We start from the raw sequence: 24,096 nt of genomic DNA, 5'->3' as shown, positions 1-24,096 counted from the left end.
TTGTTTACAAGTTAATGTAAAAGATAAATATGAGTTAAAAAGCATTTCAGCACTTTAATGTTCAGGAAGTAGAAATGTTAACGGACAGAAGGATGAAGGAATAGTTAAATACACTCAGTTACTTTCTAAAGATCGATACCACTGTCTTGTCTGTATGTTAAAGAAGCAGCCGGTTAGCTTAGCTTAGCATAAAGACTGAAAACAAAAATAAGGGAAATGGCTAGCCTGGCTCTAAATTAAATAAAAAATAATTTCCAACTATGCTTTTTGTGCGTGTTAAACAAACGAGATATAGACATGCAGTTAGTAAACTGAAGGCACATTCTTGGATGTATCGAGGCATCGTAACTTGGTGCCTATGTTAAGTTTCTGATTCGCAAACAGCGTTCATGTTCCACTTCCAGGTCCTAATTACGACCGGGAAACTCAACTTTTTGAAAGTGACAACATAACTGACTCGTCGCTTTCTGTAACAGAACCACACATTTGTGGTATTGAGCGTCATGTCGTCGACGTAGAGTCGCATCAACTCTCACACGGCCAACTCTGTAATCATACAAATGTCTTCAGTTGTTTTGACAGAGCCAGGCTATGGGTTCCCCCTCGGTTTCCAGTCTTTATGCTAAGCTAAGCTACGTCATATTTAATGAGAGTGGTATCGATCATCTCAAACTATTCCTTTAAGCTTGAATCTTCTGGTTAAAGAGTCAGCAAATTCAGTCGTCACGGTGTCAGATCTTTGTGAGGGGTGGGTGTGGGTGTGTGTGCGTGTGAGGAATGTAGGTGCGTCACCCTGTAAGAGCATGTTGCTTCACCTCCAGGCGAGTTCTCCATAATAACAGAAAACAAATCTCGGAGGCACAGCGGTAATTATTATAGCAGTAAAACATCTTTCCAGGCTTTTAAACAGGCAGCTGTGTGTGTCTCCTAGGTCATACAGTGTTTTCCCGGATTAGTTTAGCTTACTTATCAGGCGCTACGTGCCAGACTGATGGGACTTTCCCCATATGAGGAAATACAAAAAACATGCCAGAAGTTTAAAAAAAAAAAAAAAAGTCTTTTGAAGGTTGTTTTAATGAACTCGGTTGCATCTGAAAATGTACACAACATGAACTTAATTATCTTCTGCACTTTGTGCGTGTGAAAAAGGCAGAAACAATGATTTCCAAACACTTCTTGCCCCTTTGTTTGACCGTCTCAGTTCTAAAAATGTAATCGTAGGAGCACTGCGAGGATCAAAATTAGCAAATATTGTAATTATTAACATCAGTTCTAACTCCTCTAACGGATTGACAGAGCGTGAATCTACCCAGCGTTACAGCCACTTACATTTTCCTCAAATCAAACAACATGAGCTCAATTCTTTCCCGTCATGATAGGGATGTTTAATAGAAAAGAAAATCTGAAATCTCTCTGCGTTACAAGGAGTTTTTTAAAACAAATTCTAATAAAAATGTTCACATGAAAGTCATTTTTCTACAGCAATGTGAGAAGCTGCAGTCCAACAAACGGAGGAATAAAACAGAAAGGGGAAATAAATAACTGGACTGTTAATGTGTACCGTAGCGAGACATAAGAGTCATTGAACAGTGTTAGTGTTTAACGGGAAGGCGGGGAGAGGGGAAAGGAAATGAGAAAAAAAAAGGGAGTTTAAAAGTTCTCCAAAGTCCTCCGTTGTAAGTTCTGTTTGTTTTTTTCTCTTGACATGGGGACAAAATAATAAAAAAACACGAAGATGTAAAAACGATCACCGTGTACCGCAGCGGAAATGGTCCACTCCTGTTGCTCCTTTTCCAAATAAAAAAAAAAAAATAAAAAAAAAGAGAGATGGACCAGAGGACAGAACAGAGCCTCCGATTGGTCGAGAGAGCACCCATAATATTGGTGTACATCAGGTAGGAGGAGTCAGTCAATCGATTGTGTTGTTGGGGCTTCTCTCCTGATTCGTTAGCGAGCGGTAATCCGCTCAAGAAAAGTGAGAATGATGAGGCACTGTGAGGCCGGACACCGGCCATGATTGGGTTTTTAAGGGTTGAGGGAGTGAAGGGGGTGTGTGTGTGTGTGGGCTGGGAGGAGATGAGGGTCTATGCGTAGATCTCTGTGGTGGGGGCTTTCTTGTAGATGGGTTTCTTCCCCAGGTCGTAGCTGCCCTCGTCCTTCTTCTTCATGCGGTAGATGAGCAGGAGGATGAGGAGGATGGCAAACATCAGGCCGACAGCGCCGCCCGCGATCAGAGCTGGAAGAGACCGGAAAGACTTTTTTTAAAGCACAAGGGGGGGAAAAAAAGAATGAGGATACAACCTTTTCAGTAATTTGTAGGGGTGGGGGGGGGGGGGATAAATCTGAAATAGTCTTTTTTTTTTTGCGCGACGATTTCTTACATTGATTCGATTTTCCCCCTGAATCGATTATTTATTCATTTTTCTTTTTAACCAGTGATTGACCTAAATAGTTCCTGTTTATACGGTGGCGCCGACGGCGACTACCTCATATCCGTGTCCAGCAAAACAGAGCGAAAGCAGAAAAAGCAGAAGATCCGTGTTATGTGCTTCTTTACAAATGAAATAAATGTCAGACTGACTGACTGATGTGACGTTCATTCTTAGAAAACAAACTTTTTCTTCTCACCAGTTCCATTTCTACTTCCTCTCAGCCTGCTGCATTGAAGCTCCACCTACGTAAACACCTTCCCGTAATCAACGGCGCTGTCATCACGTCGACCAGCGTAGCGCGCGTAGAGCAAGCGTAGGGTTCGGTTCACTGGGAAAAAAATTCTAAGGTCGGCAGAAACCCAACCCGTCAAAAAGCCCAATATTCAGCCGAATCTGAAGCCAAATCCTGGATTCGGTGCATCCCTGATGGCAATACTTCACAAAATCACAACATAAAACCAATCGGTGCCCATCTATCGTGAAAGAATCGAATACGGGACAAAAGCATATTGTCCCGGCCCTACAACTTCTCTTTAGGCATATATAAGCTTTTGTTTCAGCCTAATCCTTCCAGTCACCGTTTACTGTTACTGCGATATGTATATAATTGTTTTGTTTTTTTATGATGACTGAATATGAAACTACTAAAAAGATGGAGACATTGAGAAAACGGTTGGGGATGCGTACTGACCTGCGAGGACCTCCGTCTTGTTGAAGATGCTGTCCTCTCCGGCGTGGGCCATGAGGACGTTGGACTGCTCCTCGCCGGGCACCGCCTCGTTCGACAGCTGGGGGATTTCGTTACTCTTTCGCACGATGTCCACCTCGTTGACGGTCGGCCGCACCGGGCGCTCTGCCCCCAGGATGTTGTTGTCGTTCACATCGGGCTGAGGATGGAGGGAGGGATTTAAAGTCAATAAAATGGAATCAGAGAAGTAGTTCGTAACACAAGGAACAGATGAAACATGGGCATCAATAGGTGATCCTGGCAAATAAATGTGTGCATGTTTTTATATATATATATATATATATATATATATATATATATATATATATATATATATATATATATATATATATATATATATATATATATATATATGTGCATGCGTAGAGATAGATAGATACAACATACAACAACGAGATAGATAGATACACACACACGTATATTATATATATTCTTACCTTAACTGATGGCTTAGACTCTGTTACAGACGACACAGTTGTTGCTGTGGAAAGAAAGATTCTTTATTTTAAATCCTGGATTGTTTTTTTAATAGTTTTATATATAAAAAAAAAATAAAAAAACCAACAAGAATACCTTCATAATTATAACAAATATACAATGTTAAAAAAAGTATTTGCGAAGACCGACCTCCGTCCCCGGATCCCGAGAAGCCGTCGTATTCGTCCTCGTCGTCGTACAGCGTCTCCGTGTAGTAATCGCTGTCGCCGTCGTTTTTGTTGTCTTCGCCGTCCGTGAAGCCGAAGTCCGAGCCGTTCGGGGAGTCTCCCGACGACTCTAGGTCGCCGTGGCGCGTCGACATGGCGACCGTCTGTGTGGTCTTCATGGGCACCCACGTCTCCGTCTCCCTCGCCTGCTGGGACACCAGAGACAGCGTGGCGGTCAGAGGGATACGCCAAAAGGGAGGGGAGGGGTGTGTGTGTATGTGTATATATATATATATATATATATATATATATATATATATATATATATATATATATATATATATATATATATATATATATAAAAAACAACAAGCAAGCTAGTAAATCAGGTAAACTTAAAAAGTTACATCTCTTTACTGTAACGCTGCCTTTAAAACCAGGAAAAGACAAGACTTACTAACCACTAATGACAACATCGTTCGTTGCAGCTTTAAATGAATGAGAAGTCTTCCACACTTAATTTCATTGACCAATTGCCTAGTAAGCACCGTGAATGGGATTAACACACACACACACACACACACCCCCATCAGCCTAATTATCTTTGCAACACACAAACACTTTAAGAGCATTAGAGTAACACTAACCCAGAGAGTAGCACGAGGTGAGAAAAGCTCCTAAACCTGCTGTGCCCCACACACACGAAGCCCTGGTGCAGTTACAATGAGGCGTTCCCTCCCCTCATTCTTGTCTTATATTGACTACTTTTTAAAGGCAAAGCCAAAGAGGGGATTACCTTCAAACACACATCGTTCCTACGCCAACTATTCGAGAACACACACACACACAGCTTGGAGGCCCCAGGCAGACTTAGCCACCAGTTAACACTTAAAACCAAGCAAAGACTCGAATGGAAGTAATTATGAGGAGGGAGAACTCATAATGTCAAGAGAGAGAGAGAGAGAGAGAGAGAGAGAGAGAGAGAGAGAGAGAGAGAGAGAGAGAGAGAGAGAGAGAGAGAGAGAGAGAATGTTGTGGGATGGCCAGCCATGTTTCCAGTATGATTTGTGCTCGGCTTTTCTTTTCCGTCAATTGAAGGTTTCATTGAAAGAAAGTTACCTTCCAGCAGTGCTGCTAGTCCGGCTAAGGGAACTACCCCACAGATCAACACTGCCAAGCCTCCTACTCACCAACACCAGATCGATCGCACACAAAACGGATGAGCTACAAATACACACAGAACTGCTGCGTGATGATCATCACAGAAGCCTGGCTGAACACACGGCAGCTAGCAGCTAGCAGGGCGAGCTAGCTGCCAGCAGAATTGAGGCAGGGCAGGTGAATTTAAACAATGTCTGAGTTGAAAACGCATCTTGTTGTCGCGTATGGGCCCTGTTCATGTGGCACAGCCATTTTAAATAGCATTTTGTGTTTGTTAAGAGGCACAAAGGCACTCTAAAACTTGCCCCGACAACTGCCGCTTTAGCTCAGTGGAAGCTCGTAGACGTAGCTGCAGCTACTCCGTGTTAACCGCACCGATTCGGGTAGGTTTGTTTTTCTTCCTTCTATCGACTGTACTTGCATATTTATAGCGACCAAGATTAACGTAAAAATTGGAACCAGAATTCTCCTTTAGTTAGCTTTGTAGCAACTCATTTGGCAATGGCTTCAATGTAATGGACGTTCATTAATATCAAAAAGTTACACACTAAAGCTCTCATTATGCACAAGTGTGAGTGTGTGAGTGTGTTGTTGAGCCCCCCCCTTTTGAATGATGGTTCATCTCAAGGGGTTTATTCCCAGGGTCCGGGAGTGTCAATAAAACCCTTCCTCCCGACTGCCCCCCGACCTTTAAAAAGCTCCCCGCGGTGAAACGTTGACACTCATTTGCATCCCCGAGAGACCAGCTTAAAAAGAAAAAAAAAAAACCCGGCCACCGCCACCATTTGCGTTCTTGTGCGCTCTTAAAAACACACCAACCGTCTCACAGGCCGGCTGGAACCTGTCCCGACAGGCCAGGTTTATTCAGCAAGAGAGCAGGAAGATAGAAAGACCAACACGCTGGAAGGATTTTTGTTATGATGGCAGCCACTGAATTTACGATCAGATGTCTTTACTACACTCTCCCAGGAAAGCAAAGCCAGGGCGGGGATTCGGGGCCAAGTCGCAGTCTGCCTGGACAAAAACAAGCTCACTCTGTTCCCAAAATCCAAAGAATGTCTTTGGGAAACATCACAACACAGACCCCGAGGATGAAACAGGAAGTCTCGGTTTCACACAAGTCAAATCTGGGTGCCAGAACGGCCTGAAGACATATTCAAATTCCCACAAAAAGGGATGGAAGTGATGCGTTACTTTATTACCGTACAAAGAAAAACAACAAAATGTGTGTGCACTTTACACAGACGTTTCATGGAAACCAGATCAGACTGGAGAGAGCAGCGTGACGTGGTTATGTAACCAAATCAACATGGAAATCAGGGCTCACATGGAGCTTTTACAATGACTGAATGAATGAGGGCCTGTCTGATTTGTTAAACCCAGATTCAGTCAGTCAGTCATGTCTGCCTGCCAAGTATTGGACTTTAGTGTCAATACATTTCATAAAAAACAGGAACATTTTCTCTCGATTCTGCTTTAAGATACTCAAATGTGACCAGAAATGTCAGCCAGGACTCCTTGAACTGCAAATGAATTCATTGGATGTGTAAGCAGACACTCACTATCTCAGATGATCAATCTTGAGAGAAAAGAAACCTTCAGGCCCTGATATTAAGCCTAATGTGTTCACAGCAAACACAGCCTTAATGGGCAGAGCAACACAAGCTCTGGCTACGTGCTGTAAAGCACAGCATGCTGTGGCTCAGAGCGAAGCCACAAAAAGGCTGACCGAACATCCTGGTGAGCTGAACAACAACATATTTCATGCACAGTAAATGCTCAAGAATGCACGAGGGTGAGGTTGATGCTTTTAACAAAAGATTCCCAAGAATGTGGATACCCTAAAAAGCTCATGATGACTATCTTTTCTAACCGTTGTTTTCCAGAAGAAACCAAAGGTTTGTGCATTAGGCTTTTGAAATCAAATTCTCATTTCAGAGCTGAACTTGGTTTAAAAGTTGGCCAACCACATTATTTGTCAAGACATTTTTCTAAAAGCCACTTACGGCCCAAACAGATCGCCGTTTTGTCCTCCCAGCCAGTGATCCACAGCCTCGTATATTCTGCCTTAATGCGCAACAGCTGATAAGCAGCCGGATGTGGATAACAGCCAAACCAAATGGATTCAATGGAGAGAAGTGGGGGGGGGGGGGAATAATGTTTCCGTTTGTGGTAGTGACGCACGCAGCCACGTTAGGCATTTCATCGAGTGCTGTACCACAACGTGCAGCAGCAACGCAGTTCACCACTCTGTTTCCAAAGCATGAAGGATGCAGACAGTTGAACTATTGGCATTACAACCAAATCTCCTAGATCTTAAGAAAAAAAAAAAATAGTAACTGCAACTACAACTTAAAACGTGCTCTGGTTTATTGGCATTTCTTTAAACCAATCACAGTCGTCTTGGGCGGTGCTAAACTCCGGACGGAGCCACGGTGCCTCTGCTAAATAGTCTCAGGAAGGAACTTGTTTTGGTGGAACATGTGGACGTTCAAAAGTTGTTTTAGTCGTGCAACAGAAAACTCAGATTGGACAGATAGTCTAGCTAGCTGTCTGGATTTACCCTGCAGAGATCTGAGGAGCAGTTAACCACAGTCCTCAGAAGTCCACCAGAGGTTAGAACGCCAACACAGAGACAGAGGAAGGGGACGGACATCCGGTCGAAAATGAAAGACACCTGGCTGAATTTCTGGCGGTACCGGAAACAATCCCAGAAGTGGAACGTCATGACTGATGGGAACAACAATCTTTGAAATTATTTTGCAATATCACTGCAGTCATAACCACTCTGGGTATTTGTTCAGCGTCAGTTAGCGTCCACTAAAAGTTCTGTTGTAGCTGCTGACAGACTCAGATTATTATTCTAAGTGTCTGACAACATTATGAAAGGATCCCTACAGAGATAGACCTTTTAGTTAAAGAGGAAGATCCTTTTAGTTTAACATGAAACAGCCCTGAAATTGTCAAACCTACCACGGATTGTTTCCCTGCAGCGGTCTTGCTTAATGCTGGACCAATTTCAAAAATTAGGATTCCCATCAGTGACTAAAACACACAACATGGCAAATATCCAGGTTGAAAAATACTGAAGTTAAAATAATCACTAGCCTATAAAAAGGCAACAAATGGAGAGAAAAATGCCCATCACAACGCCGAAAGCCAATGTGTTGTTTGTTTGACCAACAGTCCAAAAACTTAAGATATTCAGTTTAACTATCACATGAGAAAAAGACAAGAAAAAAAGCAGCATATTCCCCAAAAACGAAAAAAAACGAAAAAAAAATAAAAATAAAAACACACACTAGAAACTAGAGAATGTTTGGCGTTAAACAATTAATAGATGGTCAAAATTTCTGCAGATTGGGCGGCCGGGAAGCACATCTGGTAGAGTGCGCGCCCATATATAGAGGTTCACTCTTTGACGCAGCGGCCGCGGGTTCGACTCCGACCTGCGGCCCTTTGCTGCATGTCATTCCACCCCCCCTTTCATGGCTTTAGCTGTCCTGTCAAAAATAAAAACGGTCTAAAATGGCCAAAAAAATAGAATAGAATAAATGGATCAACAGGAAAATAGTCCACTCGCCATGTCCGCTTTATTATTTGTAACAATTTTTTGGGGGGCATTTTAGACCTTTATTTTGACAGGACAGCTGAAGCCATGGGGGCTGATGACATGCAGCAAAGGGCCGCAGGTCGGAGCTGAACCGTAATAGTTATCTTCAGTATATTGAAGTTTGAATAATTTGAATTAACTGTTGTTCAGAAGGAGCATCTTCTGTTTGGTTTATGAAACTCTCTGGCCAGAACAGTCCTTTCTGCACACTTTATCCCCCCCCCCGAAGTCTAGCCTCTTCTCCCGTCCTGTCCTTGTTTATCCTGCCCATCTCAGCATGGAGGTCCTAAACTTTCCAGTTCCCCAATTGTCCACATTCACTGAAAGGCAGTCTGTCAAGACAGCCGCCACCCAGCCTTTGGGTCTGTCCTACCCTTTGACACCAAACAATGCCAGTGGACTCCTCGAGAGCATATCAATGACCAAGGTAGCCGGGGATAAGCCTCCAGCAGCCTCCCTTCATTAAACCGGGGAAACAATCCCTCCCATCTGCCGGCACACAGAGAGGCATCTGGCCCATTCACACGGTGGCGAGGAGGAGGTACAAAGTATGAAAAGACAGAAAAGAAACACCAGCACGCAGGAATGTGCTTCCTTGTTCTTTGTGATGTCCAACGTCCCTTGACCTTTTTCAAGAAAAGACAATTATTGTTGTTTTCTAACCTTTTTCTTCTCCCCCTCTTGCTTTCATGTGCTATTCAGCTGCCATTTTGGGCTCGAGATGACCTCAGGAGCCAAAATGGAAGATACTGTTTTAAAAGCTAAATCAGGATCTGCAGTGAAAATGCTGTCTTGGGCTAGAGTTTTAGCTCCAGTAGCAGAAATAATCTCTGTCCATTTGAACACATCTGATTGCGCATATCACATGACCATTCTCACACACACACACACACACACACACACACGGCATGTGCGTGCCAGAGTAAACAGGAAGCAGATTGTCTGACGTTACAAAGCAACCCCGGAGTTTTCAAACCAGAAACGGGGGCAGCAGTGTTTCCAAATGCCTCCGTTTTAAGGGCTCGGAAACGCCCGAGTAGTGTTGACGCGAGATGTAAACGCAGCAAAAGATAACACGTTTTTAAACTAAAACGTAGTAGTGAAGAGGAAGTCCTATCTTCCCTCTTTCCTTGTCTGTGCCAACACCCCTTCTTCTTTGCCGCTCCACATTTCCCAACCTCCCTTTCCCATCCTGTTCTTCAACTTCTCCCCCTCCCACTGCTGGGTGATACTTGAACCAGCAGGACTTGCACTAATGTATTGTGTCGCCTGGTCTGCTTGTAAGATGCACTTCTGACCCCTGATGACTGACACACACACACAGTTCTTGACTTTACGGTATCCAAAGGGCCCCATAACGAGTCTATTACAGGCTCATTATGTCAGAATCATAAAGTTGAGGGTTTTATTTAGAACCCAGCCCTGCTGCTGCTCCTACATACAGTTCTTCACAAAGGCCTGAAAACAACCCACTGACTATTTCCATTATAGGCCTCATGTGTCCTTCGGTGAGCATCTAGAACACACGCTGAACTTCACTGGAACGCAAACGCTCGAAACGCACAAACACAGACGCACGAAAACACACACCTCCCGTTGCCTTTTGCTCCGACGGCCGAGCTCTAGATTCCTTCTACCTACGCCGGGTCTATCCATCTATAGCAGTATCACCACCTCCCAGCACCATGTGAGACTCTATGGCAACGTGACACACGGCAGCCTCGATCCCAACAACGTAGAGATGCAGAGGTTGGGCTAGGGCTCGAGAAGACACCCATTAAAAGATCGATTGCTGGATCTTGAGCTATCAGATGACTCAAAAGGTCAATTTTACTACGTGACAAAACGCCGCTGCGTGTTGAGTCAATCAGGGCTGTTCCGTCTTTATCACACAAAGACAAACATAACTCAGCAAAGTGAGTAATATCGTTGCATTCAGCTCGGACAATGACTGATATGTATGTATATGTATGAATGTACCGACTAGTCACAATACAGTCTGCAGGGAGTGGCGCTCGGGTGTGTAGAAAGTGACCCTCTGGTGCTCTTTAGTTTGGGGGTACTACTTGTTTAAAAAAGGCTGAAGGAAAGGGATAGTTCTTAAAGGAGAATTCCGGCCAATTTTTACGTTAATCTTGATCGCTATAGCTATGCGAGTACTTTCAATAGAAAAAACCCCCGACCCGAATCAGTGCAGGTAACACGGAGAAGCTGCAGCTGTAATACAAGCGTCATTACGTTACTCCAAGCTTCTTCCCTTGTGAGAACTTCTTCCCGTGCTCCAATCTGCACACTACTCTTTACCTTTTCCTGCTACAACTGAATTCCCAGGAGACAGCGCGATGCTACAGCTAAGCTTCAGTAACGCTATTACTGTGCAAGCCACAGACATCGTTTATCCCGTTTCCATGTAGTTACATAGTCACTGATATGGTCATAACCACTACAGTGCTCAATTACCTATTTTGAGGGGGAAATAATCTAAACCTTTCGCTACGAAGGCATCCTATGCAGGACATCCACCAGACCACCGCCGCTCCGTGGATTGTTATTGGGACCATTATCACAGAATACTAGCTGAATACACTCACCAACTAGCTGCTAACAGCTACTACCGCACTACTGTTTGTTTTTTAGGGGGGGAATACACTTCAAGACGTGACCTGTCCTCTGGAGGACATAGCCACACCACCGCCGCTCCGTGGACTGAAGAGGCACAAAGGCACTCTAAAACTTGCCCCGACCACTGCCATTTTAGCTCAGGGACGCTTGTAGTATGTAGCTGCAGCTTCTCGGTGTTACCTGCACTGATTCGGGTCAGGGTTTTTTTTTGCTATCGAACGTACTCGCGTAGCTATAGCGATCAAGATTAGCGTAAAAATTGGCCGGAATTCTCCTTTAACCCCCCCCCCCAAAATGCGCCCACCTAAGTCTTCCACAAACCAAGAGAAACAGTTCTGAAACGCGTAGGCATTCCTTAAAATGACTTTATAGCCAAGAAGATATTACAGGCTTCTGAACTTTACCCTCTCGAGTGCCTCCGGTTCCTTTTAAATCGTGTACCACTTGCTTTCTATTCGAGATAAGACTGAAGCCGTACAGACGGGGCAGCTGTGCAGCACACAGTGTTGATTCAGTCTCCACGGATAAGCCTAATTGAGTTTTGATGAGCGCCTCCTGAGGGCGCGTCCCCGGTCTTATCGTAGTGGCCTTTATTGGCCACTTCCTCCCACCGATGAAGCCGTCTTTGCCACGCCGGTCGGATGATTCCCCGTTATTACAAAAATCCATGACTGATGGGACACATAAGCCAAAAGCCTGCAGCGAGTCAAACTCTTACAGAGGCCATGCCTCTCTTAATGTCTTCTCTGCTCTTCCGTCTCTTTGATGTCGCTCCCTCAGGCAGGCATATCGCTGCCTTAGATCAAAGACATTACAGCCCATTGGACTAAATGCAGCTACTGTGGAGTTACGATCAGCTAAAAAGATCGGCTCAAGGCTTCACGTGGCAGGAAGCAATAAGAAAAAAAAGGCAGGAAAACAGGAAATACCCATCTAAGACAAATCAACTCAGTGTTTAGTAAAAGTCTGAAAATAAGCATGAAAATGACTCATGCTAGTAAACTAACTTATTTATATCTTAAGAGGGTTTTTTGGGCACGCAAGGATGTCCATTCATAGTTGGGTATTAGTTACAAAGACCCCAATTCATTTCCAAGAAGAGACGCTTAAATCGACTCTTTATCCTTCATAGTTGTGGATCAGTCCAACTTCTAGTTCATAACACCAGTAAGCAACCTTTAATTTAGCCTAATCTAACTATAAATAAAAGGAATCTCTGTGTGTGTGTGTGTGTGTGTGTGTCCCCCCGTTGTCTTTTAAATATCCCGGAAACGGTTCATCCAATCGATGCACATTTGGCGGGTGTATCGTTGTTAGGTATTGATGTTAAACTCTGGGTAGCCAATGAAATTGGCGTTTGGAGCAGTTTGGACAGCGTTGAATAGGAATAAAACCGGTCGGCTACATTGCACGCGCAACGTGTGCGGAGCGGATGGTCCAACACTACTCGTCCACTACAATCAACGAAACGTTAATGACCGTCAGTGAGCGTATCAGCAGTTTGGTTTTGAGAGTTTCTATTTTTATTTCTTGTTTCCCTCCCCTGTGTCTTCTGGTAACAGCTGACAGTAGATCGACGTTTTCACAGCTCTGTGCCGGCTCCAAAAGCTGAAGAAACAAAGTGCAAGTGACCACATAACTGTTGTGGTAGAGACAACGCTTGCTTCTTCCGTGCCCACCCTTCTGGTTGTGTAATGTCTAGTTGTGTTAAATCCATACCTTAACTTAACAACCGTAAAGCCACTAAGCCAGTTTGAAAATGAACAGTAAAAAAAATACAAAAACTAAAATGTAGCTAAGATAGCTACAAGCTGCAATAAAGGTGGCCGAGCAATCGGCCCGTTGGGACGGGCACTACTGCACTAGTTTAAATAAAAAAGGGCCTTTGTATTTCCTGAGAAAGATGCCGGACAACGTGAACAATAAATTAAAGCTCAAGTCAAATGAAATGTCCTGCAGAGATTGAATTAATGTGAGACCTTTCTTACATTGGTGGTTAATCTTCAACTTCACCCAGCAAACAATGACTCATAACTGCTATGACTAACTCAACATCACGTTATGAGTAACTTATCAGACACAAAACTTTAAATGGAGAGAAACTTGTTTGGTATAAACTTTTGCTACAGATTAACCTGCTGACACATTGGCTGCCTGCGTACTTTGACTTTGCATTGACCTGTGAATACAGATGTATGCCGTGTTGATTTTCATACCTGGCTAAAGTCCATTAAATGCAAGCTGACAATAACAATCCACAACGACAGTAACCGTTAGTTGCAGCCCTAGTTATGTGTCAGACTCTGTCCAACACAAATAGTCTGTTTCCCCTGGATTCTAGTCTTTATGCTAAGCTAACCTTGCTGTAGCTTTACATTTGATATACAGAGTGGTATCAATCTTAGCCAGGGGGCAATTGGGCGTATTTCACAAAATGTCAAACAGAGCAGTATGTTTCTATCTCTGATAGACTGCATGGAGCTGTGTGTGCTGCGGTCGAGTCTGGCAGACTGAGGAATGTGTCTCTCGGTGTGGGTCTGCTAAACCGGCCAAGACCTCGGCTACTCAGCCAGCCACCACATTCCTCTCCTCTTTACAATGGAGCCATGGCGCTCTCGGAACAGGGGAGACTCACAATTAAATGCTCGGGTTCAAAACCACCGACGACTCCTGGGCTCGTTCTTCTAGGTTCACGGTTCGACTTCAGGCTGCGATCAGCGCTCGAAGAAGTATTCAGATCCTTTACTACAGTAAAAGTACCAATACCACAATGTAAAAGTACTCTGTTACAAGTAAAAAGTCCTGTATTGAAAATGTTATATTGTATTGATGTAGGCCGTTATATTGTTGGCTAGTTTCATTTAGAATAAAACATCAGATTTTATAAACTACATGTGTTGTGTGCAGTAATCTTAATGTGTAAAGTAACTAAAGCTGTAACAGATGAATGTAGTGGAGTAAAAGTAGAAAGTGGTATAAAAAAGAAAAAAAGACTCAGTCAAGTAAAGTACCTCAACATTTGGACTTAAGTACAGTACTGGAGTAAATGTACTAGTTACATTCCACCGCTGGCTGCGATATCCTGCGGTGAAGGGTTTTCAAACGGTCAGCCAGTGCCTAAAGTAGCCCCACCTTGTTACTAATATGTTCGAAGTATGTTTAAATGAGTCTGGGTTTTGTACGCAGCATGATGCCTTCCTACACGGGGAATATTTTACACACTTCCCTGTAATCTCTTCTGACACGCAGTGGTAACAGCACTGCTGGAGTTGGAAAAACATGTCAGAAACTTTTCCCTTCTCCTTTTCTTAAAGTTTACCCAGTCGGTACTTGCACAAAATAAGATACACCAACGTGAAGAAGTGATTTAACAGAAGTATCTTCATTTGTAGTCAAACTATTTGTGGGTTCAGTGAAGCTGCAGCGATAATTTATCGATGGAAAAACAATCGCCAACTATTTTGATAAATCGAAACGTAAAAGTAATTTTTTTTTTAATCCAAAAATAAAGAGAAAATGCTGTTTTCAGCCTCTTAAATATAAAGATTTCCTGCTCAGTGTTTCCTTTGTTGATTTTGTAGTGGCGGCCCGCCATGGCAACATTTCTGCCGCCACGGTATCTGAAATAGGGCAGACGCACAATGGTGTGTTGCCTTTTAAATGATCCTGCTGACATAATGCAATGCACTCATACGCTCACATTGCAATTTAACAGGCAGAACTATTGAGGTTATTGGGCCCGTCCAGTTTAACTCCATATACAGGTGCTGGTCATATAATTAGAATATCATGAAAAAGTTGATTTATTTCAGTAATTCCATTCAAAAAGTTAAATTTGTATATTATATTGATTCATCACACACACAGAGTGATATATTTCAAATGTTCATTTCTTTTAATTGTGATGATTAGAACTGACAACTAATGAAAATCCCAAATTCAGTATCTCAGAAAATTAGAATATTACTTAAGACCAATACAAAAGGATTTTTAGAAATGTTGACCAACTGAAAAGTGAACATGAAAAGTATGAGCATGTACAGCACTCAATACTTAGTTGGGGCTCCTTTTGCCTGAATTACTGCAGCAATGTGGCGTGGCATGGAGTCCATCAGTCTGTGGCACTGCTCAGGTGTTATGAGAGCCCAGGTTGCTCTGATAGTGGCCTTCAGCTCTTCTGCATTGTTGGGTCTGGAGCATCGCATCTTCCTCTTCACAATACCTCATAGATTTTCTATAGGGTTAAGGTCAGGCGAGTTTGCTGGCCAATTAAGAACAGGGATACCATGGTCCTTAAACCAGGTACTGGTAGCTTTGGCACTGTGTGAAGGTGCCAAGTCCTGTTGGAAAAACAGCCAGCCTCTTTAGCAATGACCTTTTGTGTCTTGCCCTCCTTGTCCAAGGTGTCAATGGTCATCTTTTGGACAGCTGTCCAGTCAGCAGTCTTGCCCATGATTGTGTAGCCTACAGAACTAGACTGAGGGACCATTTAAAGGCCTTTGCAGGTGTTTTGAGTTAATTAGAAATAAACACTTGAAATATATCAGTCTGTGGGGAATGAATGTATACATTATACAAGTTTCACTTTTTGAATGGAATAACTGAAATAAATCAACTTTTTCATGATATTCTAATTATATGACAAGCACCTGTAATGTTGCGTTGATGGAGTTTATTGTCAAAATGTTTGAGTCGACTATTAAACCAACAGCTCCACCAAAAACATCACCGCGGTGGGTCCGTTCTAATTGGACAACGTTCAACTTCAGTTCTGTCAGCCCATCGTCCTGATATCAAACTTCTGGAAACATTAAAAACGGGAAGTGAGTAGGGTTGCAAAGTGGCGAAAATTTTGCGGTAAATTTCTGGAAACTTTCCATGGAAAGTTTAGCTGGGGAATTTTAGAAACATTCCAATTTTGATTTACTATGGTTAGTGGGCTATACAATTAATTAACACACAGGTTAATAATAGCAATGGGTTATACATTTACCCCCCAAAAAAAAAAGTATATAGTAGCCTATGCTGATTACTGCGTGTGTGCAGGTCATGAATGAATACATTTTCAAGAAGCTGGTTGAAGGAATGAAAGAGGGACGCTGTGTTCACACGCTCCAACAAGAAGAAAAAAATAATCGTATTTTGCACGGCTGCATGTAAACGGAATATTAGTGAAATATTCACTTTTGCCGTTACAAGTTTCTGCCACACCCTCACATGTATTTTTGTATTTCTTCAAAGTAATTTGCATTTTATGTTCTGTGAAACAAACTAAACTTGTGAAAGTGTCGATGAACACCGCTGAAACACCAACATATTAAGTCGACATTATTGGGATATCGGATGTTGGTGCCCAGCCTGAGAGCGGGGCCTTTTCATTATGACATTTCATGCTCCGTCCTTCCACTTTTCAAGTCAGATACGTACATCTGTTCTGCTAGGGGGGGACCACTGAGTGCAACGGTGCTGATAGTTGTTAGTCTGGCTTCAGGCCTGGAATAACTATCTGTTGAGTATGAGGAGGCATCATGGGACTGACATCAAACAGCCTCCCTCCAGGCAGCACGATACATTTCCCAATGGAAACACAGCAAGGCTCATATTCCATGTTCTGCCGTGGCCGCCTATATTTTAACCAGTCCGCCACAGAGAGAGAGAGACACACAAAAATCTATAGGCTCAAAAAGATAGTGCGACACACACACCCACACACACGCACAAAAAGATAGTGTTCTCAAAGGGTAAAATGTTAGGTTGAACGCAAACAAACGACGGCGTCTTCAAAGTCTTGAGTGTAGGGCTGCAACTAACGATTACTTTCGTTGTTGATTAATCTGTTCGACGTGAACAACAACAACAACAACGTTGTTGGTAGGGTTCAAAGTTACCTTTTGCTTCCACCAGCCAAATGGCTAGTGACGGTTTACATTTTCCCCAGCCACTCAGTACGTTAACATTGTGCGTTTTGGTTTGACTCCTTCCCTGAAATGTGTTCATACAGTTCCCGTTACAACTGCCAGAACATGTAGTGGTTGAAAGAGGGTGGAGGGAAAAGGGGGGGAATCAGGTTCTCGACTGCTCTCCATCACAGGCAGGGCGGACAAAAACCTCCGCTCTCTTTGCCGACATTCCTCTCCCCAAAAGGGATTTTATAGACCAGCGGACAGCAATGCAGGGAACCATTATTACATCCTAGTGATACTATTTATCATGCTCCCTCCCTTCCCTCCCCTGCGCTCTTTTCACCGCACCCCCGTCATGCAAAAGAGACAAAAACACTTCCTTAAAAAAAAAAAGAAAAAGAAAAACCTGCCTCATTCTCGTGCAAATGATTCGGGGCTAAATGCAAAACCAGTGGCATTCCAACAAGATATAACAAATGGACTCCAGAGGGCAACAAGCTGAGGTTTTGGTGGTGTAACACGGATCAACTCTGGGGCAAAGAGGATTTTTGTTTTTTCAACCCTGATTAAATCACCGCAAGTTGCCATCACAGAACACATATGGTAAATTAAGGGGATTTGAAGCCGCTAATTGAAAACAAAAGAGTTGGAAGACTTTTTGCTTTTGTCTAATCAGGGTTTTTACACACAGGTTTGTGGCACCATCTTTGTGGGGACCTGTCATTGACATAATGCATTCCCTAGCCCCTTACCCTAACCTTAACCATCACAACTAAATGCCTAACCTTAACCCTTACCCTCACCCTAACCAGAACCTCATTCTAACCCTAATCCTAAAACCAGGTCTTAACTCTCAAACAGACCTTTAAAGTTGTGGGGTCCAGCATTTTGGCCCCACAAAGCTGTCGGGTATACTGGACTCCCGGTTCTTGGACCCCACGAATATAGTTAAAGAAGAAGACACACACACGCGTACGCATGCACACGCCAGTGGGTCTTCCCCAGGACATTTTGAGCGCAGTTCCTGCATTCTGATACATTTTTATGCCCCAATGTATGGTGGGAACATCTTTATGTATCTACACGTAAACACAAAACTCAAGAGGCAGGTGACAAGTCAAAATACAATGGGATATAATGCAGTAAGGGTGCGTTTACATCCGGGACCTGGGCTCAAAGTCCAGTTTGTTTCATTAGTTTTGAACAATGCGTACCGTACCCGGCCTGAGGTGATCAATCCGTGCTCAAGTCCCCTTGAGAAACAAAAAACCCGTACCAAACATTAAAGTAAACCACTATTTAACGTTACTACGTAGAAGCTTTTTAACTGCTTCTAAATCTGTATCAATGAAATACTGATGCCACTTTATCAGCAGCTGCTCCTCCAGATGGATTTGAGCTGGCGATTTTGCCTTTGGCTCAGGATGAAACCTCTCTTGGGGGGGGGGGGAGTGCACCAAAAATTCCTCTGTGCAGGGAAAAACCCTGCCATTAAAAGATGAGACAATTAGTACAACAGTTCAGCTTTTGTAACTGTACTTCTCTCGCGCTTTCACCTTTACTTGGTCATGAAGGACTTGTGCTTCCATACATGGGCAGAAAATGCTGAGGTCAATGGAAAAAGAAAGGCTTGAAGAACGTGGTTTGTTTGGCCCGCTCTATCTTGGACAAACTGATAAAAAAAATAAAAACTGCACACGCGGCCTGACCACAGCTCAGTATCTGATAGAAATCAAAAACGGTCGATTTGGAAAGAATTTTCTCCCTCGGGCAGCAAAAGGCTTTTCCTAAATGAAGCAATAACTTGAGACCATTACATAATTACAAGTCTCTTGGCATCCGCTCGATAAGAAAAGATAGCCGCGTGCATTGATAAAAACATTCCAATCATTCCTGTAGCTACCAAAAAGGTTGTTCTTTTGTCAGGTAGCAGAACATTGTTATCGATTAGCTGGGAACGCCAAGCCCACATACCAATAATGACCTGAGTGGGTGGAGAAGAAGAAAAGGCTGGAAGGAGGGAGGGAAGGATTGTCATAGCTCAGAGGCTAAGTATCCATCAAAGGAAAGCGCAGTGAATGAAAGAAGGGAGAAAAGCCGCCAAAGGCCTACCTAAGAATGACAAATTGATCCGAGACAGAAAGAGAAACTAGGAACAGACGGAGAGACGGACCGAGGCTACCTCTACACTGCTACCTTTTCATTTTTAAGCGGCGTTTTGAGACAAAAACGATCTGCGTCCACCTGAGAGCTTTAGCTCCAGCAGCAGAACTAATCTGCGTCCATACTGAGACCACATATGGCCGAAACTTTGAAAACGGGTCAAATTTGACTAGAGGACAACAGGAGGGTTATAGAGCAGAAAAATAAATAAAAACATGGCACGTCTTGGTGGGAAAGCTGCAGGTAGGCGTTTCCACGCTGGAGGACAGGAGTGTCCCTTATGAAAAGGCCCCAGGGCCCTATTGAGATCCCTCCAAGTGTGCAAAATAACCCAAGAGGGCCGGTCAAGATCACCAAAGGTCACATTCCAGAGGGGGGAAGAGGACGCAGAGAGGGGTAGGGATTGGGATGGGGGGAGGGGGTGCGACAGCGAGATGAGACCGAATGAGCAGGCAGAAGCTACAAAGCGTCGAGGAATGTAATGTTGGGAGTCAGTGACGGGAACATGGTGGTGGGAATAGGGCTGCACGGTATTGACAAAATGTGATTTTGCGATAGATATTATATTAATATTCGTTATGGGAAAACGCATCAAAATAGATTCATAACAAATACAGCACATGGTTTATTTCAACTGACGGTCATATTGGACTGGTCCAACATGAATAAATAAATAAGGACCATGTCTACAGAGTAGGACAGGTTTTACTGGTTGGACGGTATAAAATAGTGTCAGTAGCTCACTCAGTAGGGAGTTGGGTTGGGAACCGGAGGGGTGGTTGGTTCAAGTCCCCGTACGGACCAAAGTATGGTGGTGGACTGGTAGCTGGAGAGGTGCCAGTTCACCTCCTGGGCACTGCCCTTGCTCTTGAGCAAGCTAACGAACCCCCAACTGCTCGGGGTGCCTTTCCATGGGCAGCTCCCCTCACTCTGACATCTCTCCATTAGTGCATGTATAGGTACTGAGCATGTGTGTGCAATTCAGGCCTGTGTGTAAGGTGTATAATAGCTTAATAAATATTGTAATTTCCCCTTGCTGGATTAATAAAATATACATGATGATGACAACTTTTCCTTCTCTTCTCCGATTTTCTTGTCTCCATTTCTTCACTTGTCACTCTCTCGAAATGTGCACATTTAAAACGGCCTAGGAGAAACCCCCGTGTGTCTAGTAAATCAGGACTCCACGGTGCGACCGTTTGCGACTTCAAATCGATGTGTGCGAACTGTAAAATGTATTTTAGGAGCACGGTTTCAAGCAGAAATAATCAAAAACCTAGTTTAGGCTACTTGTTCTAGTCCAATAAATGAAATCCCTTTGCTACTAAATGTCTCCTCGTATTCCTTTTATGAAAGAACACCACATTTGATACATTTTCATTGCGCCCCTAAAAATTCTTTACGTGCTCCTAAATGTTTCTACTTAGGAACACGTGTGCGCCTCGGGGGGGGGGGAAAGTAAACACTGAGCCCTGTAAATGTAGCTGTACACCAATTATGGCCCAAAATGCATCGATTAAAAAGGCGTCATCGTCACATCAGAACCCCTACGTGAAGCTTGCAACAACATGTGAAATCTCGCTTCCTTTTAAATCATTTTAAAGTTGAACCGATAGCTTGCAGGAATGCACCTCATCCTGGAAAGACTGGTAGAGTCAGTCACCCATTCACACCATTTGTACTGACCAACTGGACTAACGGGGGGGGGCATGGTGCATGTGTTTGTGTGAGGGTGGCATCCAGACAGCCTGTATTAGCACCCAATCAGAGTTTGTTTACAATAACATCCGGGTAGAAAACTCCTGCGTCCCATACGTACATTTTACCAGCGCTGTTGGTTCTTTCCCGCGATTTCAATGTTAGTTCATGTTTAAATGAAATTAAATGGTAGTTTCCCCTGTCGATTAAAAGAAATCCTCCCATTTCTCCGCTATGCTGAAAGCAAAATCCATCATAATGGATAATTACGTAGATGTGACATGCATTGCCGCTCAAAGGTTTCTGCTTGAAACTACATGGAAAGGTTCTGGCCAAATGCTTTCCGTTACTGTACGGTAAGTATGACTAACGCATATGATAATAATCTCTCCCTATTTATACATGAAGCGGTTATTCTAACACACAAACACACCTTTCTTCAGTGGGCCCCCCCCGAGTCAAAGCACGACATTCTCAGGTGAATAACACACACACATCATGAATAGTTATTGCATAACAGCAGCTTGGTTGGCAGCAGCATAAACAGAATTAACAAAACAGAAGTGACATAATGTGAAAAAGACCAGACACACACCAATACGATACTGTACGTAAGGCGATATATTGGGATTTTTTTTTTTAAAGTAGAATTTTGGAAAAACTAATAAAAATAAATAAATAAAAAATAAATAAATAAATAAAAAAATAAAAACACGACATGATGTTCATAAAAGTCAAAGAAGTTTACCTTAGGTAAACAAATCAGTACACAGAAAAATCAAACTGCCAGTTTGGGATTGTGGTTCCCAGGTTCTTAGTTAGAACATTTTATGTATGTGTATGTTGTATGTGATGTCTTAAGCTACTGGGACCTTCAATTTCCCATCCATCCATCCATCCAATGCTAAAGTAGGCCAACATTCAGCCATAGCTACACTGTTAGCTTCTAGCAAAAAGTCAGGCACCTCTAGGCAAGGACACTAGTGGTGTGTCTCAGCATAGCCATCTAGCAGTAGGGGGGTTTAAACAACATAAACCACTGTCTTGCATGAATATTTTTTAAACAAAAATAAAGATATTGCCTTTCTGAAAATCAATACAGTATTGCAAAATAAAATATTGCGATACTCAAGTGTATCGATTTTTCCTGACACCCCTACCAATCAGGATAACGGCACATCATGGCTGTTAAAAGTCAGAAAGAACAGGGGAGACACCGTTTCTCTTGCTATGACTCTAGAGTCCCTATTCACTCCGAGAGAGTCTCCACACAACCATTAATCACGCTTTAGTGGAGCTTTTGGATGATTCTTTGTGGAGAAATTCACTTTTACAGAGCTTTGATTAAATCTCTGCACCAAAACACATTCCAGTGTGTGACTTGGCAACAAAACAGACCCAACAGGTTTTAAGATGCTAGAAAATAACAACTCCCATCTAAAGTCTCTTAACCCTTGTGTTGCCTTCCAGTCGACCATGCACCGTTTTGTTTTTCTGGGTCAAAATGTAAAATTCAAACTTATTTTTAACGTTTTGGTCAACTTTGACACTCCCGATGCATCCGAAATCTCCTCCTCTGCGCTACGTACTCAACACGTAAACTATCGTTCAACATACTTTAGTGGAAATAAACAGTAGTACGTACACACACACACTTTACTTTAACATAATATCAAGACACTGGCTCACAGCTGATATCTGAGGACAAGCTGTGACGTGCATACTTTACATATTTTTCTGGCTATCACTACGTGTTCTCACAAGCTGTTCCTTTAGTTTGTTTTTCTACTTAATTAACACTTACACTGGAATTGATGTGACCGTGTAGAGTTGTGATAAACTGGAGAAACAAAAAAAGGAATAAAAACTAAAATCATATCCAGCAACAATATTATGAAAAAGACTAAAAACCACGTTGACTTCTACAGTCTGCAGCACCTCCCTCTTTGAATAGGAAGAAGGAAGAGGGGTTAAATTAAATGTGAGGCAACTATCTTCGGCTAATTGATTTAAAAAAAAAAACAGAAAAGAGTCATTCATGTAGAAAAGAGCAGCCCTAATGTCCCAGTGATTGGCCCATCCCAGGCAGGAAAAGGGACTTGGCAACTACCCCCCACTTTGGGCCCCATACTGGATAAAAGCAGCAGGCTCTGTGTGTGTGTGTGTGTGTGTGTGTGTGTGTGTGTGTGTGTGTGTGTGTGTGTGTGTGTGTGTGTGTGTGTGTGTGTGTGTCCAACAAACACACACTCACTGCACTCTGGCAATGGAGCTAACCCGCTAACAACACTAAAGGCTCGGTGAGACTAACCTATCAGAATCAGAAAAGGGTTTATTGCCACATTAAGTTACACTTACGTGGGATTTGCCTTGGTGAATGGTGCATACATACATAAACAAACATACTAAATATGAAATAAACAATACACAGAGACAAATATACACACAGTATAGCCGTTTTGCATTAGAAAACAAGAGGCTGAATGGGAAGGGTTGAGGGCAGAATGTGCAAAACATAGATAGTCTATCTATCTATCTATCTACCTATATAGTCCAGGATGCAATGTAGAGACTAAGTGTGTGTGTGTGTGTGGGGGGGAGATGAGAGTTAACTATAATCAACACCAAACGTGTATAAAGAGGCATTATAACGTTCCAGGAACCCGCTAAATCAAAGCTGTTTGTGTCGCGTTTACGTACAACCCTTCACAGGGCAACGTCAACGGTAAACTAGCAACGTAACGTTAGAGGTTCCATTAGCTAGTAGGCTACCGCCAGCCTGACTAAAGGGACATGTTAGAAATATTTAGTAAAACAACTTACCGACTCTGAAAAAACGGAGGCAGATAAAATCAACACGAGGCAGAGGCTGAGCATGGTTGTCCTTTTTTCTCTTTTAGGTAGCTAAAGTTTAGAAAAAGTCGTTGAACGTTAGCTTGGCAGAGATTTAAAAACCAGTGTGGTGAGTTAATGTTTCTTCGGGCAGGCAGGCAGGCAGGAGTTTTTTTGGGGGGGTCCCAGTATAGTCCCACAAAAGTACAAGTTATTGAGAAATGTTCCACTTTATGTCTCCTTGGCTGTCCCTTCTTTGGTCGGCTTTACTGAGAGCTACACA

General features: G+C 43.0%; 1 protein-coding gene across 3 annotated transcripts; it reads right to left on the bottom strand.

Annotated features, from left to right (window-relative positions):
- Positions 1 to 1,056: 1,056 nt before the first annotated feature.
- On the bottom strand, positions 1,057 to 24,096 carry sdc4 (syndecan 4). Of its 3 annotated transcripts, none has more exons than XM_078256686.1 (5): positions 23,805 to 24,096; positions 3,808 to 4,033; positions 3,618 to 3,661; positions 3,124 to 3,319; positions 1,057 to 2,236 (listed from the first exon to the last, which is right to left on the bottom strand). In XM_078256686.1, the coding sequence occupies exons 1-5, from the start codon at positions 23,856 to 23,858 to the stop codon at positions 2,085 to 2,087; spliced, it is 672 nt and encodes a 223-aa protein (XP_078112812.1). In that variant the 5' UTR covers positions 23,859 to 24,096; the 3' UTR covers positions 1,057 to 2,084. The 3 variants fall into 3 exon arrangements, with proteins under 3 accessions (XP_078112812.1, XP_078112813.1, XP_078112814.1); XM_078256687.1 differs by having other exon boundaries at positions 3,808 to 4,030; XM_078256688.1 differs by lacking the exon at positions 23,805 to 24,096 and adding an exon at positions 4,472 to 4,540 and having other exon boundaries at positions 3,808 to 4,030.

The sequence above is a fragment of the Sander vitreus genome, chromosome 8, assembly GCF_031162955.1.
Source record: "Sander vitreus isolate 19-12246 chromosome 8, sanVit1, whole genome shotgun sequence".
Lineage (NCBI taxonomy): Eukaryota > Metazoa > Chordata > Actinopteri > Perciformes > Percidae > Sander > Sander vitreus.
This window is presented reverse-complemented; position numbering and strand designations above follow the sequence as displayed.

Bases quoted from the DNA above. Each gene is read 5' to 3' on its own strand.
- sdc4 (XM_078256686.1), bottom strand. From the start codon at position 23,858: ATGCTCAGCCTCTGCCTCGTGTTGATTTTATCTGCCTCCGTTTTTTCA. The intron at 3,662-3,807 runs GTCGGTCTTCGC...TTCTTTCCACAG, and splicing joins CTCGGGATCCGGGGACGGAG to CAACAACTGTGTCGTCTGTA. The intron at 3,320-3,617 runs GTAAGAATATAT...CTCCATCCTCAG, and splicing joins AGTCTAAGCCATCAGTTAAG to CCCGATGTGAACGACAACAA.